At 46.2% G+C, this 17,415-nt stretch overlaps 1 protein-coding gene across 1 annotated transcript in view; it reads left to right on the top strand.

Moving 5' to 3' along the window:
* The first annotated feature begins 2,989 nt into the window (after window positions 1-2,989).
* The window catches only part of FBN1 (fibrillin 1), a 209,898-nt gene continuing 195,472 nt past the window's right edge, over window positions 2,990-17,415 (top strand). The window contains 3 exon segments of the mRNA XM_028705574.2: window positions 2,990-3,168; window positions 3,546-3,609; window positions 3,612-3,933. Coding sequence (XP_028561407.2) covers window positions 3,076-3,168; window positions 3,546-3,609; window positions 3,612-3,933 — 479 coding nt within the window. The 5' untranslated portion in view covers window positions 2,990-3,075.

Raw genomic sequence — 17,415 nt, 5'->3', positions numbered from 1 at the left:
GATGAAAGGGTTGATTTTGTGGTGGTGGTCACTGTTGTTATTGTGTTGTATCCAATGTAGCAGTAAGCTCAACTTGCTTGTTTTGTGGGCAAAATGTTTTGCGCTGGCGGAACACTGTGTAAAAGCAGCTTGCTGGCAACTCTGTTGTGCAATAGAGTGTGCAATCTGTTGCACTATGAGTCTCCACTAGTGCAATTGTTGCATCCGATTGCTCTGTTTTGCAACATTAAAATCCACAAGTCTGCTAGCACCACAGCACTTATACTGGTAGACAGAGAATACTGGATACACACCAAGATCACTATTTCTAATTGGCTTGATTCCCCCCTCTCCCTCAATTGCTATACTTATTGTTCATTTGCTATATCATTTTTGGAGGGAAAGTGGGATGCAAATAAACAGACAAAGAATATAGTTGTAGTGAACAACTATCCTGCCCACCACTTGCCAGGGTTTAAAAGAGGCTGCCTTTGAAAAGTCTACCCTTTTCGCACTTTGCCTGCCAAAGAAGTGACAGAGGACTTTTAATCATTTGGGTTAAACTAAGGTTACCAGATTTTTTTTCAAGGAATCCGGGGACACTTTTTTTTGTGTTTTGAAAAGAGAAAAAAAAGTTATAAAAAGGTTATTTAAAAAGAAATATTAAGAAGTAATATCTTCTCTTCTGTGGTCTCCTTCTGTCCTCCTTTCTCTGGACCCCGGCCTGCTCTCTTGGAGTGCTAGCTGCTGTGGAGTAGGCTCCGGTCGGGCCTGGGCTCAGCCACGTGTCCTTGCCCTCCTGGTGCTCTCCTACCTCTCTTCCTCAGCGGTGGCAGCAGTGCGGCAAGGTTGGGGCTCCCTTCTTTTTTCTCCTTCCTCTTTCTCTCTCTTCCTTCTCCTTCTCCTCTCCTCCTTGACTTGGCTCCAGGGTTTTCCTGGTCCCGGAACGCCACTGGGCAGTCAGCTGGGTGTCTGGGCGGTCTTGTACCCGGCTCAATTTGGGTCGTGTGGGTGTGTGTCAGTGGCATCCCTGGTTCCGCCTCAGCAGTGGTGGCAGCAGCGGCAGTCTCAGCAGCCCAGAGCCAGCCTGGTAGTGCAGTTGGCTCTGGCTGGCTTCAGGAGCTGCTCGCTGCCATGGCGCCCGCCATTTTGCCTTGCCAGAAGTCCCCATATGATGTGTCTTGTGCCGTTGAACCAATTGTGCAACATTCATTCCCTACTAATTTATCTACAACACTTAAAATATAAATCCGGGGACATTAAATGAAATCCGGGGACATTCCAGGGACGGATTTTGTCCAGGGACAGATTTCTAAATCCAGGGACTGTCCCCACGAAAGGGGACATCTAGTAACCATAGGTTAAACTACTTTAGACATGAACTCTTGTGTTCTTTGTCCTGACACTGCATTTGAAGCAGTATAGTGCCACACTGTACAGTCACAGCATCTCCCCCTCAAAGAATTCTGGGAGCTGTAGTTTGATAAAGGTGCTGATAGCTGTCAGGAGAAGACCCTTGTCCTCCTTACAGAGCTACAATTCCCAGAGTCCCGGGGAAAGGGATGGACTGCTAAACTAGTCTGAGAATGGTAGCTGTGTGGGGGGAATGTTGTTTAGTCCTTTTAGTCGTGTCCAACTCTTCATGACCCCATGAACCTGAGCACACGAGGCACTCCTGTCTTCCACTGCCTCCCACAGTTTGGTCAATAGGGGTCAATTGGGGAATGGGGGTGTCCTAACGCCTCTCAGCATGGGTGGCGCTGTGGTCTAAACCACAGAGCCTAGGGCTTGCCGATCAGAAGGTCGGCGGTTCGAATCCCTGCGACGGGGTGAGCTCCCGTTGCTTGGTCCCAGCTCCTGCCAACCTAGCAGTTTGAAAGCACGTCAAAGTGCAAGTAGATAAATAGGTACCGCTCCAGCGGGAAGGTAAACGGCGTTTCCATGCTTTGCTCTGGTTTACCATAAGCGGCTTAGTCATGCTGGCCACATGACCCGGAAAAACTGTCTGCGCACAACCGTTGGCTCCCTCTGCCATAGCTGTCAACTTTCACATTTGAAAATAAGCAGCCTCACCTGTCCCGGGGACAGTCAACGGGATATCTGGGATAGCAGCGGGAAACGACGCTGGAATAAGGGAATTTCCTGCAAAAAAAGGGAAGGTTGACAGCTATGCCCTCTGCCAGTAAAGCGAGATGAGCGTCGCAACCCTAGAGAAGTCCATGACTGGACCTAATGGTAAGGGGTCCCTTTCCCTTTTTAACGCCTCTTGGCACCCTTAATGAACTACACTTCCCAGCATTCTTTGTGGGGGAAGGTTTGTGTTAAAGTAGCATGATGATAGTGCTTTAAATGTATAGTGCAGATGAGGCGTTATATAAGGTTCCTTCAGCCCGTCAGTGGAGGAGGTGAAGAGTTTGGGTTAGATCCTGCTGCCATGGCTTCCCTGCGGTCAGGCGGGCACAAGCTCTTGGCACCAGGGTGCCCTTCGCTTCGTGGGTCAGCCTTTCGGGATCACAGGAAAGGTTAATCTGCCGTCTAGACGACTTTGCCAAGCCCTTGGGTGCCCGTCCTTGCCCGCGCCGCCCTGAAGGAGCGCAAGGCGGCAGTGCCAAGCCGGAGGTCGGGGGGGGGGGGGAGAGCAGCGCTTGCGCCAACATCCTCCCCTGTCTCTCTCCCCCCCCCCCCTCGCGCCGCTTTGGTTTGCGCTGCGTTCTGCTAAAAGGCGCGCAAAAGAAACCGAAGGGGGGGGGGGAAGTTGTGAGGCGAGAGGAACGCAAGGAGACGCGTCGTGCGCGCGAAGAGGGAACTCGCCTCTCTCTCTCTCTCCCTGTGTGTTTTTTCCAACCGGGTTTTGTTTTGGCTAAATTTCCCCCCACTTCCCTCTCGCGAGAAAGGAAAGAGGGAGGGGGGGGGCTGTAAAGACGCCGCGCAGACGATACTTGAAGAGGTTGGGGGGGGGGAGAGAGAGAAGGGAATAGAGAAAAAAAAGAGGGGAGGGGAAAAGGAGGAGGAGGAGAAGGAGGCGAAGGAGGAGAAGGCAGACGGAGGAGAGCAAGCAAGGAAGAAGGAGACGGCAGGCGGCAGAAGCAGTGCTGGATGCAGCGGCCACGGCTGGCAGAGCAGCCCTCCTCGCATCACCTCGGCCGGCAGCAGCAGCAGCCTCAGCAGGAGACTCTCCCGTGGGCGCAGGTCCTTCAAACCTTCGAGGCTTCCTCTTTGAAACCAAACGGGGGTGGGAAGAGGGCAGCTTTGAAGCACATTCCCCAGAGGTGTCCCTCAAGTGACAGGCGCCTCCTGGAAGACGCTGGCTGCCTGAGGAGAACTTTTGGCGCGGGGGCAGCTGCTCGGATGCTCCGGCGAGGCGAGCTCAACTGAGGAGAAGGGCGCCCGGCTCGGCGCTCCCCCGGGGGAGCGGGGAGGCGGCGGGAGGCGGCATGCATGGCCAGAGAGGGACAGCCAGGAAAAGGGTGGCGGTTGTGGGAGCGAGCCTGTTGCCGGTGGCGCCGGGGCGATGCTGTCGCCTCTTTCTAATAACGGTTCCTTTTTCTCTCTCCCTCTTTCCTAAGCTAGCCAGTGGAGAGTCTCTGCTGAAGCCGAGCTGCCCCGGGAGCGGAGGAGGCAGGCAGGCAGGCAGCAGGCGAGCCCCCTTGCAGCGGCGCGGGCGCGATCCGAGTGCAAGGAGGGCGGGTGGAAAGCTTGGAGGACGAGGAGAGGAGCCGTCGCCACCACCACCACCGGCAAGATGCGGCCGGCCGGGCTGCTGCTGCTGAGGTTCACGCTGGGATTTATTGTGCTGCTGGTCGCCTGCTCTTCCCCTCCGGGCGGAGGGGCTGCCGAAGGCAGTTTGGAAACGGACGTGGTCGCCGCCGCCGCGAAGGAAACCAACAGCCGAGCCAGCCGGTCCAAGAGGAGAGGGCAGGCGGGAGGCGCCGCGGGGCACGATGCGCTCAAAGGGTAATTGCCTGGAATGACGCGCGGGACGGGTGCCCGGCCGGTGCGCGGGGAGGGAGGGAGGGGAAGGGGACGGGGGAAGAAGTTGCCTGATACCCGGGTCAGATTGTTTGCCAGCCTAACCCGGTACCGTCTGCTCTGGCTGGCAGCTACTCTCCAGAGGTCTTGCCCCACCACCAGCTCACCGATCTTCTTAAAACTGGGTTTGAAGCTGGGGCTTTCTTCTGCATGCGGCTCCTCAGCTAGGCTGCTGCTAGGCTGCTCCGGGTTCACTCCTTGCCTTGCATTAGAACACATGCTTTGCATCCAGAAGGGTTTGGTTCCAGGCAGCTTCACCACAAAGGATGTTAGCCATGGTGGGAAAGACCTTTGGCAGAGTTCCTCTGTGCTAGATGGTCCCATGCAATGCAAAAGTGAGCTTGGCAGCACTCCTCCTCCTCCTCTTCTTCTTCATCTTCTATTTTTTTCTGACATGGGCTAGAGCAGGGGTCACTGCTGTACTACAGCTCCCATCATTCTTGACCATTGGCCATGCAAACTGGAACTGGTGGAAGTTGGACTTCCTTGTTAGAATGAACCCATTGGATGTGACAGGTTTCTGTTGGTTTTCCTGAGCTGAACCCTGGAAATACAACCTAGCAAGAAATGATTAAAGTTCCCTGGGCAGGTACGGGTTCTTGCTTTCTCTGTCCCACTGTTGTGTTATAGAGTTGTCCCTACATTCCGGTAATGAAGGAACTGTAGTTCAGGGGTGTGCTTTGCAGGCAGAAGGGAACCATGTTCAACCCCTGGAACGTCCAGTTCAAAAGGATCAGGTAGCCGGCAGCATGAGAGACAACCATTGCCAAAAAATATTGGGCTACATAGTCTGACCTGGTATAATGGAGTTTCCTGTGTTGATTAGGGAATGGGCTTTATTCACAAGGACTGTGAAGGTTGGGGGATTGCTGGAGAAAACAGATCCTGGTGTACCTTTTGGGTGGATAGTGTGGGGAGAGGTTGACTGGTATCTGGCCCACCTGGTGTGTTGCTAAGTCGTGCCACTTTCCCTTGCTTTTGAAATCCGTAGAGAACTCTTGGTTTAAAGCAGGAGTTTAGCTCCCCACAACATTAACTCATTTTCCCACTCTTGCCTATGGACATACACAGCCTAATTCAGATACCTGCTTTGCCAGCAAATATATTTGAGGGGGGAGCAGGGTATGTATGTGTGAATGCTTAATGCACTGGTGCAGTGATATTATAAATTGCTCTGTTGGCTTAATTGGGGACATGATAGCTCAGAAAGATGGTTTTGCCTAAGTAACTCCCTCCACACCTACCAACAAGCTACTCAGTGACCAAACTATGGCGAGAGTATACTGGCTCATGACCACTTTGCTCCTCCCTGGCCCTTTTATCTCAGCACAGCATATGGCACCTTAGCCAAGTTTAGCTTTGCGTGTTGCCTCAACCTGGAATCGTGGTTAATCTCTCTCCTAAACCACAAGCCAAGAACTACAAGGACTACAGTTTTGGCTTAGCTGCCAAACTGCACTGAGCGAAAAGAGCTGCGGAAGAGCAAAGTGGCTGCGATCGCCTCCCTGGAAGCCAACACTTTCGTGCTAAACCATGGTTTAGCTTGGCATTACGCGCGAACGCTGCATCTAGATGGGACAGGAGCAGGGCAACTTGACACAAATGTTTAGTGCAGATGTATTGGCTGTGTGGGATATGTTGTATCCTTTGAGTAGCTCTAAGCTTGTCAGTTCCACAGTCATTTTAATATGCACCTCAGCTGCATATGAATGACCTCGTGCAAACCTTCCTCCATCCAGGTGGATTGTGCCCTTGCATTGGGAATTAATCTTCTTCCAAACTGGGATAGCTACTGATCCTGGGGTGGGTGGTCAGTTGCAGATGCTGCTCATCTGACCTGCTGCATACTGGGAGGTAGCAGGCAAGGGAGCGGGCATTTCTGTGCTGTGGAAACCTACTGGCAAGAGTGCCAGGAGTGGCTCCACAGTATTTTTGCACCTGCCAACCTCACTCTCTCCCTTCCCCCTCTACCTCCTGGTAAGCTGTAGTGATGTGACCAACCCAGAGGTCAGGTGAGTGTCAGCGCCCCACCATGGTGGGTGTTCTTTTATCCCTTCTTTCTCCTTCAGAATGTGCCTGGGCTCACTTGCTAGAGTCAGCTACGGCTAACTGTTCCGCCAGCAGCTTTGGCACCTCATTCTGTTAATTTGCCCTCTTGTTTATCTTGCTTAATCTCTACAGTTCCAGTCCTATGCAAACTCGCCTGGACTGGGATAAGGCCCCATTAAACTCAGAGTGACTTATGTATGAATGGACACATGCTGTTAGTGGCGTGCATGCGGAACACCTAGATTGGTGGCAGTTGGTGGATGCATCCTCATTGTTCTGTGTTTGGAGGCAAGAGAGGAAGGGGTTGACTTCCTTTATTTGCAGTGCCAGAACAGGGAAGTATGATTTTGCAGAGCATCAGTGGGTGCTAATTGTTTGTTTGTTTGTTTTGCAAATTTGACAAGCTAACTCAAAGCAGAGATGGCTTTTTGAAGAGGGGAGGAATGTCTCTCTCTCTCTCTCTGTGTGTGTGTGTGTGTGTGTGTGTGAGAGAGAGAGAGAGAGAGAGAGAGAATGTTCAGTGTGTGTTTCATGTAAAATTTCTAAAGAATACAGTCTTGACTAGCCTTGTGACCTCATAAGACTTTCCAGTTTGATCAGAATTGTGAATTTTGGATTTTTCTGTTGCTGGGGAGGCTGTGATGTGGTGCGTGCACATACAAAGAGTGCATGGAAATCAATTAGCGTTGACTGTTCTAGCCCAACCCCCTGCAATGCAGGAATATGCAGCTGTCCCATAGAGGGATCAAACCTGCAATGTTGGCGTGATCAGCATCATGCTCTAACCATGCTCTAACTGAGTTATGCAGGCTCCTGTGACCCTGGATTGCAATTCCCATCATCCCTGTGCTTTGATTGTGAAGGGCGGAGCTGGTGGAAGTTCAACATCTGAAGGGCCACAGGTTCCCCCACTGCTGCTTCATTTTACTCCTTTTCATAGTACAGTCATACCTCGGGTTACAGACACTTCAGGTTGTGTTTTTTCGGGTTACAGATCCGCCAAAACCCGGAAGTACCGGAACGGGTTACTTCCGGGTTTCAGCAGTCGCGCATGTACAGAAGCTCTAAATCATGCTCTGCGCATGCGCAGCGAATCGCAACCCGCGTGTGTGCAGACGTGCCACTGTGGGTTGCGAACATGCATCCCGCATGGATCTCATTCGCAACCCAAGTGTCCGCTGTATATAAGCCTATGATGACTGCAGGAATTGCATTCTTCCAGTGTTTTGTGCTCATCTTTTGGTTTTGACTTACCAAACTGTTTTGCAGTGTTACACGGCTGCACAGGCTAATATTTGGTATGTCCGTGATGTGATGTTTCGCATGAATCCCTGGGCTGCCTTCCCATTGCCATTCCTTTTGACTCCAAAGTTGTCAAAACTCTGGCAAGAGGAAGCCACCTTAAGTGAATGTGAAAAATGGTTTAAGCCTCCTTTAAGCATTAGCAAGAGGAAACAAAGCCAGGAAGGTTATATTCTTTAGTTGTTTACTTTGCAAAGAGGCAATTGCTAAATATCCTACGGTCCTTGGTTGAAGTAAGCTTTGCAGGGATGCCTGAATTAATTTAAATCTGCCTTTCGCACACTAATTTTAATGGAGCTTGACAGGATTATAGGTAATAGGTTTGATATTGTAGGTAATAGGTTCAGTTACAACGTAATTTTAGGTTTCCCTGTCTCTTATTTTTGCTCCTTTTCTGTTCCTTTGTGTATGTCCTGTACTATTTTTGTGGGTTTCTTTTAGATCAGTTTAAGAATACTTGCATTGATTAAGCAAGGAAATAGAACCAGTATGACATTGTTGTTGGAGTGTTGAACCTAGAGACCTGGGATGCTGGGCTCCATATTGTGGGATGTGGAACACAGAGCAGTCAAATACAACATTCCTAGAGTGGACATAAAAAGGGGATGTCTGGACCAGCCAGTCGGAATTTCCTGTTTCCTCCTGGGCTGGGACAGACTTCCTCTGCACGTGCCCAGAGGTGGGCGTGACCTCACCTGGGCAGGTAACAAAACAGCACAGGGGAGGCAGCCATATCTCTTTCTGACTCCATTCCTCAAAGAATCAACATCTTCTTACTCTGAGATGCTCTCTTGGCTTCCAGCAGCAAGTCTTATTGGCACATGGTCCTGGTGAAGAAAGACTTAAGATAGGAATGGTGAAGCATTTCACCCCAAAAAACCCCGGAGTCCTTTTTGTTGAGGATAATTCAGATGGAAATTCCCAGGTGTCAGAAAAGGCCTGTGTTTTGTTAGCCCAAAAATGAAAAATGAGCGAGGTCCCAACTAAAGAAGAATGGCAACTTAAACTGATGGAATATGCGCAGCTTGTGGATCTAACATATAGAATAAGAGAACAAGAAGAACATATGTTTAAAGAAGACAGGAAAATGTTTATTGAATATATAGGGGGGAATAGTGTACACTTGAAAATGTTGGCAGCATTAAGATAAATTCAACAGTGTAAATAAGTTTTGATGGATGTAATAATGGAATACTGAATGGCTTGGTTTATATAAAATATGCAGGGATTTTTGTTAGGCAAAAGAAACCATGGAAAGAGAAGAAGGGAAGTCATTGATATTTTAAGGTTGGTTAAATGAACGTTCTAAATTGTAAAACAGAAACACACACACACATGATAGGGATGGTGAACCCTGTGGCCCAACAGATGTTACCTGACTACAACTCACCTCATCCCTAACCATTTGACAGACTACCCAGGGCTGATGTGGGCTGCAGTGTTGCAGGTTCCATATCCTTGCCTAGTCGCCTTAGAAAGGACCATAGAGTTGGAAGCAATCCTTGGAATCATCTAGTCCTACGCCCTGCAGTGCAGGAATATAAAACTGTCTCTTACGGGCATGGAACCTGCAACTGTGGTGTTATCAGCACCACGTTCTAGCCAATTGAGCTATCCAAGCTATGCCATTGCTGGTTGCTTGTGTCTGGAGATCCTGGGATTGAGTGGCCTCATGGAAGCAGTGTCAGTAGGCACTCTGTGCCTCTTTATTTCATGGTATAGGTGGACACTAGAGATAATGTTGAGGACAAGCAACAGGCTTGACTCCCAGGTCTATTGTAACCTCCTGTCCCCTTTTAAGGCTAGTCTGTTGTTAGTCCTCCCAGAGAAGATGAGCCTGTGTTTGGGCACGTTCATTGGCAGGTTAGAATTGAGAACATAAAATGAACCAATGGCCCATCTAGTCCTCTTCTCATAGTGGCTGACCAGATACCCGCCTGTGGGAAGCCTCCTAGCACAACTGCCCACCTGCCCAACTGCCACCTGTTTATAGCAACAGGTATTCAGGGGCATAATGTCTCTGGCAGTGAGGCAGAACGTAGCCATTGTTAACTGACTGTGTTTTCTGGATTAGACAATGAGCTGTATTCAGTTTCTAATCCTACTCTGAGTAAACCCATTTAAATTAATGAAGCTAAGATAGCCATTACTACTTTTTAACTGGGCTTGGAATACTAACTTTAAAATACATTTCAACTTAGTAACCTCCTTGGCCGGAGCTACTTAACAGTATTAGATGATATCATTAAAATTTCCACAATCTTAACAGAAGCCCTAAATACTTACTAGAGATTATCTTATCTGACTGAACAAAGCTGGAGGTAATTTGTAATGATTTTAGTTGAAACTGACTGCCCAGTTATATTTAATAATATTTTGGGATTGCTTTATTCTACTTCAGCTGTCTTTTAAAGTAGAAGCAACTGTTTAATCAACGTTAAAAAAAAGTTCATGGAAAAGCAAAATGAATAAAATCAACCAGTAAAGGTACACATTGTAAGGTAAAATTACAGATTAAAATCCACATCAACCTTTGTATGTCTTGAGTAAAAGGTGAAGGTACCCCTGACCATTAGGTCCAGTCGCAGACGACTCTGGGGTTGCGGTGCTCATCTCACTCTGTGGGCTGAGGGAGCTGGTGTTTGTCCGTAAACAGCTTCCGGGTCATGTGGCCAGCATGACTAAGCTGCTTCTGGCGAACCAGAGCAGTGAACGGAAACACCATTTACCTTCCCACTGGAGTGGTACCTATTTATCTACTTGCACTTTGATGTGCTTTTGAACTGCTAGGTGGGCAGGAGCAGGGACCGAGCAAAGGGAGCTCACCCCATCGCGGGGATTCGAACCGCCGACCTTCTGATCAGCAAGCCCTAGGCTCTGTGGTTTAGACCACAGCATCACCCGTGTCCCTATGGCTTGAGTAGGGTTGCTCAAATGGAAACGTTTTTATTGGGTGCTGGAAAGAATGCAGAGAATACACCTGCCTATTGACCATTGGGCGTGTGCGTGTGTGTGTGTGGAGAGATCCAGAATGTAGAAGCTGGCTACACTAAATATTGGGTCCTTATGAGTGCAGAGAGAACATTATGTGGTGCTTTTAGAAATGCCAGTTCTGCCAACGAAAGTGGTTGAGTGGTCAAATATGGGGTGCGGTGATCCTTTAGGTAAACTGGTCCCAAGCTGTTAAGGGCTTTATATACTAATTCTAACACTTTGAATTTGACCTGCTAACAAATTGGCAGCCCGTGTAAACCTCTGAACAGGGATTTGGTGTGCTTGACTCCTGTCAACAACTGTGCAGCATTCTGCTCAAACACCACTTTCTCAACCAAGTACAAGGGAAATCTTACATAGAGCTTGTTGCCATAATCCAATATTGAAACCGGCGAGAAATATCATGAATGAACAATATTAGCAGTTACAGATACAGTGAGGATGTGTTGCATAAATCAAAGTTAAAACAAGATGAGAAAGCACAGGGTACAATTTGGCCAAACCCATCATATCTAAGGCCCTACACTTTTCAAAGGGCGGTGGGGAGGGCAGTTTTGAGAGTGCACAATCCCCCCCTCCCCACTGAAATCAGTGGGTCTTTAAAAAATGTTTTGACTTTGTATCCTCCTCAGATTTTGCAAGAAAATGCATATAACTCCCCCCTCCCAGTCCATTCTTCTCCAAAGTACAAATATATTCCGAGACCTAAGAATTACAGTATAAATCATTAGCAGATGCGGGTAGACTTTTGTTTTCATGTAACTGTAGTTTGGATAGAAAGAGCAGCGGGTGGATTGGGGGGGGGGAAGTAGACTCCATCTGTTTTTAGAAAGTTTTCTGACTTGACTCTCAAGCATATGAACAGAAAAAGCTTCTTGAAACATTTCAGAAGAATAAAAGAGTTTAAATCTCATGATTGTTGTGTGTGCTTTTTAAAAAAAACCTGTGTCAAATCTGGTCAGGTTTTTTAAACCACCTTGCAATGTGTAGTGCAGAATTACTGAACTGGTGTTCATTTGAATGTTGAGATATCATGACCCAGCATTTTAAGCCCTGCTTTGAAGCAGGGTCTTCTAGATGGTATGGGCTAAAAAACCATCCTGATACAGGGTTTAGCTTTGTATGCAGGAGTGCCAACTTGGCCCTGCAGCCGTGGGTGCCCAGGGCCATGGGGGCCATGCAGCGTGCATGGCCCTTGCACCAAAATTTGTGGGTGCCTGCACAGCCTCTTCATGGGGAAGTCTGTGGGTGCCCAGGACCCCAGGGGGTTGGCACCTATGTGTGAAAGGAAGATGGGAAGGAGATATAATAATAATAATAATAATAATTTTTATTTATATCCCACCCTCCCCAGCTGAAGCCAGGCTCAGGGCGGCTAACAACAATCAAATAATCAAACAATCAAATAATCCAACATTCTAAAAACATTTCATTATAAAAATTAATTAAAATCAAATTAATGGCAACCGTTAAGCAAAATTCTGTGCAGGTTGCCAGTGGAGGGAGTCAGGCTGCGCCCTGACCAAAGGCCTGGTGGAACAACAATATGTGAGTACAGTGGTACCTCTAGTTACGTACTTAATTCATTCCGGAGGTCCGTTCTTAATCTGAAACTGTTCTTAACCTGAAGCACCATTTTAGCTAATGGGGCCTCCCACTGCTGCTGCGCTGCCGCCACGCGATTTCTGTTCTCATCCTGAAGCAAAGTTCCTAACCTGAAGCACTATTTCTGGGTTAGCGGAGTCTGTAACCTGAAGCATATGTAACCTGAAGTGTATGTAACCCGAGGTACCACTGTATAAGAACATCACCCTGGAACCATTGTGGAGATCTCAGCTTGTTCGCATTATTGATTATCCTAATATAATTGTGGCAAGAATAGCAGCTTTGTTGCTTCCTGATGATGTGCAGTGCTGACTGGATTGCAGTATTTCATAGAAGTTTACTGTAGAATCTGTAGAGGTAATGTTGTTTGAACCTCTTGTCCATGTGAGGCAGGTTGTCGCTGGACTACATCTCCCATCATTACCTTGACTATTGGCCGTGCTGGCAGGGGCTGATGGGAGCTGTAGTCCCAACAAGATTTGAAGGGCCACAGGTTCTTCATCACTGATGTGCATAGTCATGGTTAGATAAGGAAGATTCTTGCAGCAAATGGGCTAGATTCCAAATTTATTTTTTGTTTTAATATTTCCTTCCATGTGTTGCCTACTGAAACAAGGCCTCATGTTTAGTTTAACTCCACAATTATCCAGAAGTTGCTACTGAATTATCTTGCAGGATATTTGGAATAAGTGGGCTAATATCATGAAATGTGATGCAGTAAAATGAGAACTCCTGACTCTGTTTTTATTCCTATTCCATTTTTACACCATGGAGCTCAAGGCATAGTAAGTACATCATTCCCCTCCTCCATTTATCATCACAACAACCCTGTGAGGATCACCCAGTGCGCTTCATGGCTGCGAATTTGATTGTGTATCTTTCTGGTTCATCACTCTAATCCTGGCTTGTGAATGAGCCCACAGATGTTACTTGCTTTGAGGATTTCTTACTAGCCTGTTGAAAGTCTTGTAGGTCATGTTACTTCATTCGGACTAAAAGAATTGCCTTCCATCAGCAGACTGGAGGAGGAGGAACTGACTAACCCGTCCCTCTTGCGCTAGCCTGTTAACATTTCCAGTCTGGTTGTGGAGGAAGGGGCTTTTAAGTCTTCCTCATCTGCCTCCAACTCTAGATAAAGCCTGGATTTTGATGGCGTATTCAGCATTTCAGGAATGTGTGTGTGTGTGTGTGTGTGTGTGTGTGTGTGCAAGTGAGTGAGTGAGTGAGTAAGTAATTACACAAATTTACTATCCCCATGTCTGCCAAAAAGACTTGGAGTGTGTTGTGAAATTTCTGAAGTCAGAGTGGAGTCTCATCCAGTGGTGACAGGCTGTTCTTCAATTCCCTTCATAGCTTCTTACCTTTCCTATGAATTGCAATTAAGGCTAATCAAAAATGCAAATTAAGAAAATATCATCCATATTACGCTTCTAAAATTCATACTTATCCCGCTTCTCTCTCCAGAAATGCAATTTGAAATGCAAGCTCCTCTCCCTTCTGTGGTTCAAATCCCACTTGATTTGTTAAGGGCTAGTCTCTCAAATATCTCAGTGGTAACTCTAATATCCCAGTTTATAATTAAGGCTTATGGGTTTTTTTCATTTCCAACCAATATTTACCACTAAAAGCCTGCTTGAGAAAATCAGACTTACCATACTGGTAAATATTGGTTTAGGCGGGGAAAACCTCAAATGCTCTTTTCGTTCAGCTTCTGGCTGGCACACCTGGCTGGCTGTTTTCATTGCTGACAGTGCCACGCTATGTACCCAGGCAGAGTTAGATGGCAAGATGCCTTTGAAACTGGGAGCAACATGTGAAGTCAGATGAATGCCAGAAAGGTTCACTTTCTAACGTGACTCCTCCGTGTTGTCAGTGGGCGGCTTATCAGGAAGTAGCCTGCCTTTATGACATGTGCTTCCAGCAGGCAAAAGGAAAACAAGAATTCAAGAGAACATCAGCTCAAAAAATCCAGCAGAAAAAAGAAAAGAAATAAATGTCGACTCCTTGAAATTGCCTTATGGATAATCAAATAGTCACATATTTCCTAGGGGTGCATACTGTGTTTGGATAACTAGAATGTTTGGATAACTGGGTTTTCATATGATGTGCATTTTGTAGTATGCTGTTTGCTGGTCCAGGGTCTTACTGAGGCAATTGTATATAGGACCAGAGATCCTGAGGTCAAGGTCAAGCATTTATATTTATCATATTGATTTATATCGTGCCTTTCCCCCAGATTGGGACTTAAAGTGGCTTACACAAATTAAAACAACACAGGTAAAATACAGAAGGCTAAAAACATATAAAAGGTCATAGTTTAGCTACTTTTTAACTATAACTATATAATTATATTTAACTATAATTTTATAAACAATAATTAAAACAATACAAAAACAGATCTATTAAAATAAAGATAGTAAAAACAGCACAGCACTACTTAAAAACAGCCAGTACCCAAATGCCTGTCGAAGACTGTTATTTCAGCAGCCGGTGCAAGGACAGGAAAGAGTGAGCCAGTCTAGCTTTTTCAGGAAGGGAGTTCCAAAGTCTGGGAGCAGCCACCAAGAAGGCTCTTTCCATTGTTCCATTTCTGGAGGCTCAAACTTCCTTTCCTTGTTTTAGATAAATTCCTCATGATACTTCAGGGGCAAGGTTCCATACTGTCTCGCATTCCGGTCCTGACCACACCCAGACATACCGGTACTTAGCTTTTGCAGGGTAATTGCATCATGTTCCTTCAAGCCCATGTCCTGAGACCATTGGGTTGCATCTCATGTAGTGCCAAGTTAAATTTTATTTATTTATTGAATGTATATCCTGCCTTTCCTCCCCAAAGGAGCCCAGGTGGCAAACGGTCTACAATTTAAAAACGAAAACAAAGCAAAAGCATTCTAAAACAGAGCCAAACTGTTAAGTTGTGGGCGAACATATCAGACGACACAGCGATTCTTCCAAAGCAGCTCTTTATTTGTAAGCTGGAACAGAACTGAACTGAGGAGCTCAGTCAGCCTGCTTATATAGAGCTCCACTAGAATGCAACAGTAACCATTTTCTGTAACTAGCCAATCACTGAACGTCACTTTCGATCCTTCATTTGCATAACTATCTACAGTATCCCCCTGCTGGCCCAGGGTGAGAACTTCAGTACATAACACAAACATACAAATCAAAAACACCTAAAAGCAATTTCAACCAAAAGCGTACCTTCATCCAACGCTCTTGAGGTAAAGTCAGGTAGTGGTACTTGTTGTGCTGGCAGAATTTTGTTGCACAAGAGGAAACAAGTACATTTACAGATGTTTCACAACACGCTTCCACTAGTGCAGGTGGCATTGGATTCCTTTGTTGTTCAACCTTTAAACTCTGACATCCCTTAGCGCAAGGGCTCTTGCACTAGCAGACCAAGAAGGATGGCTATGTCCTGTTTTCTCCAATGAGTCTTAGTGCAATACAATACAGTTTTGATTTTTGCAATACTGCCTTTCTAGCCTGCCTCGATTTTACGACTGCTGTCATTGAGCAACATTCGAAACCACTATTTATGAATCAGGATCTTTTTGTTCTGTCTTTGGCAGCAGGCCGTCCAGCAACATGTTTCTTTTAACCCTCGTGTTCACTTAGTACAAATTGTGACTTGCTGCTTGTTTGTGTTGCATACATCTCTCTTGAGCATCTTTGTGGGTGCAGCTAGGAAGCAGAGTTCTGTCAAGCTAAATCTGGACACTATTATGTCTATTTCGTGTAGCGGAGCTACAGAGTTTGGTCATCTGCTTCCACATCAAAGCCAATAAAAGCTCTATGCTTTATAATCTGGGTTCACTGGAAATATATATATATACCGTATATATATATAGAGAGAGAGCGCGCACATAAATAGCTAAGTGGTAGGGAAGGTGATTCCTTCGGGAGCTTGGAACACAGCCCATTAAAATAAAAAAGTGGCACAATCCTATGGATGCTTACTTGGAAGTAATCCAACTGCATTCAGTGGGACTTACTTCCTTGTAAGTGTTTGAGGGAATGTTATGTCTACCAATACATATATCCCATTGAGTGTGGCTTACTCTTACTAAACCTATTCTCAGTGTCAGCAGCTATTATTAATGGACATAAATGACAAATGAAAACAGAAAGGAGAGAGAGAAGAGCAACACAAGCATTTTCATCCTTCAACTGTCACAAATTTGTCAGAGATATTGTCTAACTGGTGGTTATATAATAGTCAATAGTTGCATTTATTGTGTGTGTGTGTATATATATATTAAAAATCTATGGGTTGTACCCAAGCAGTACCAGTGGAGTTCATCTGGCACAGCGACAGTTTCATTTCCTCTCCTCCTCCTGTGGCCCCCTAAATCATCTTTGAAGGGTCTCCACAACTATCAGGATCTGATTTTGAAGGGGTGGGGAGCTGTAGTGGAAAGACAAGTTCCATTCTGCTAATGCATGCCGCTATATATCCACTTACTTCTTTCCAATCATCTGTAACGGATGTGAGTAACCTTTGGCCCTCCAGATGTTGTTGAACCACAACTCTCACCATCCATGGTTACTGACCATTCTTCTTGGGGCTGATAGGATGTACTTTAACAGCATCAGGGGAGGCCAAGGGCTCTACCCCCACCATACCTGATCTATAAATGAAGCCCAATCTTCAAGGAAAGTCTCAACTGCATATAATTTACCTTCGTGAGTGTGAAGTGCTTGCTTAAAATTTCTGTGCATTTAATCTGTAGAAACTGATTTGGAAGATGAGCATGGAGGGGCATAGTTCAGTGGTAGAACACATGTTTTACATGTGGAAGATTCCTGGTATGAGGCTGCTTTCTGTGTGCATCCAACATGCACATACAACACTGCAGAGGATTATACCCCTCACTTTATTGTTTTTGTTATTATTTATTTAATGTATTTGTATCCCACCTTTCTCCCAAGCTGGGATTTTATGGTTTAAAAGCGTGATTCTAAAATACAAACTAATAAACATAATAATAGTTAAAATACATCAAAACGTATTTAGAACCACCAGTTAAAACAGTTTGCCCTGGTAGCGTTGTCAGTGATCAGCATTGTCTGCACCTTGATTTCCAAAGGCCTGTCTGAAAAGGATTGTTTTAGTTTGCCTGTGAAAGGGTAGAAAAGAGGGAGGCGATCTAACCTCTCTTGGGATGGAATCCCACAATATGGGAGCAGCCACCAAAAAGGCTCTTCCTTGTGTCACCACCGACTGTGATTCTGATGTTGATGCAACCAAGAGAAAGCGCTCACTTAAGGATCTTATCATCTGGGGCAGGTTCATATAGGGATATGTTTTGCAAAGATCATAAGGATCCCTGGATTCAGCTACGTTAGTAAAGAAAATTCATTTTATATGCGTGTGACACCAGATGGCGCTGTGGAGTCCTGCCTTTTGCCAACGTGATTTCCCTCTTATGAGGTTTACAACGTGTTTTCGTG

The sequence above is a fragment of the Podarcis muralis genome, chromosome 14, assembly GCF_964188315.1.
Source record: "Podarcis muralis chromosome 14, rPodMur119.hap1.1, whole genome shotgun sequence".
NCBI lineage: Eukaryota > Metazoa > Chordata > Lepidosauria > Squamata > Lacertidae > Podarcis > Podarcis muralis.
This window is presented reverse-complemented; position numbering and strand designations above follow the sequence as displayed.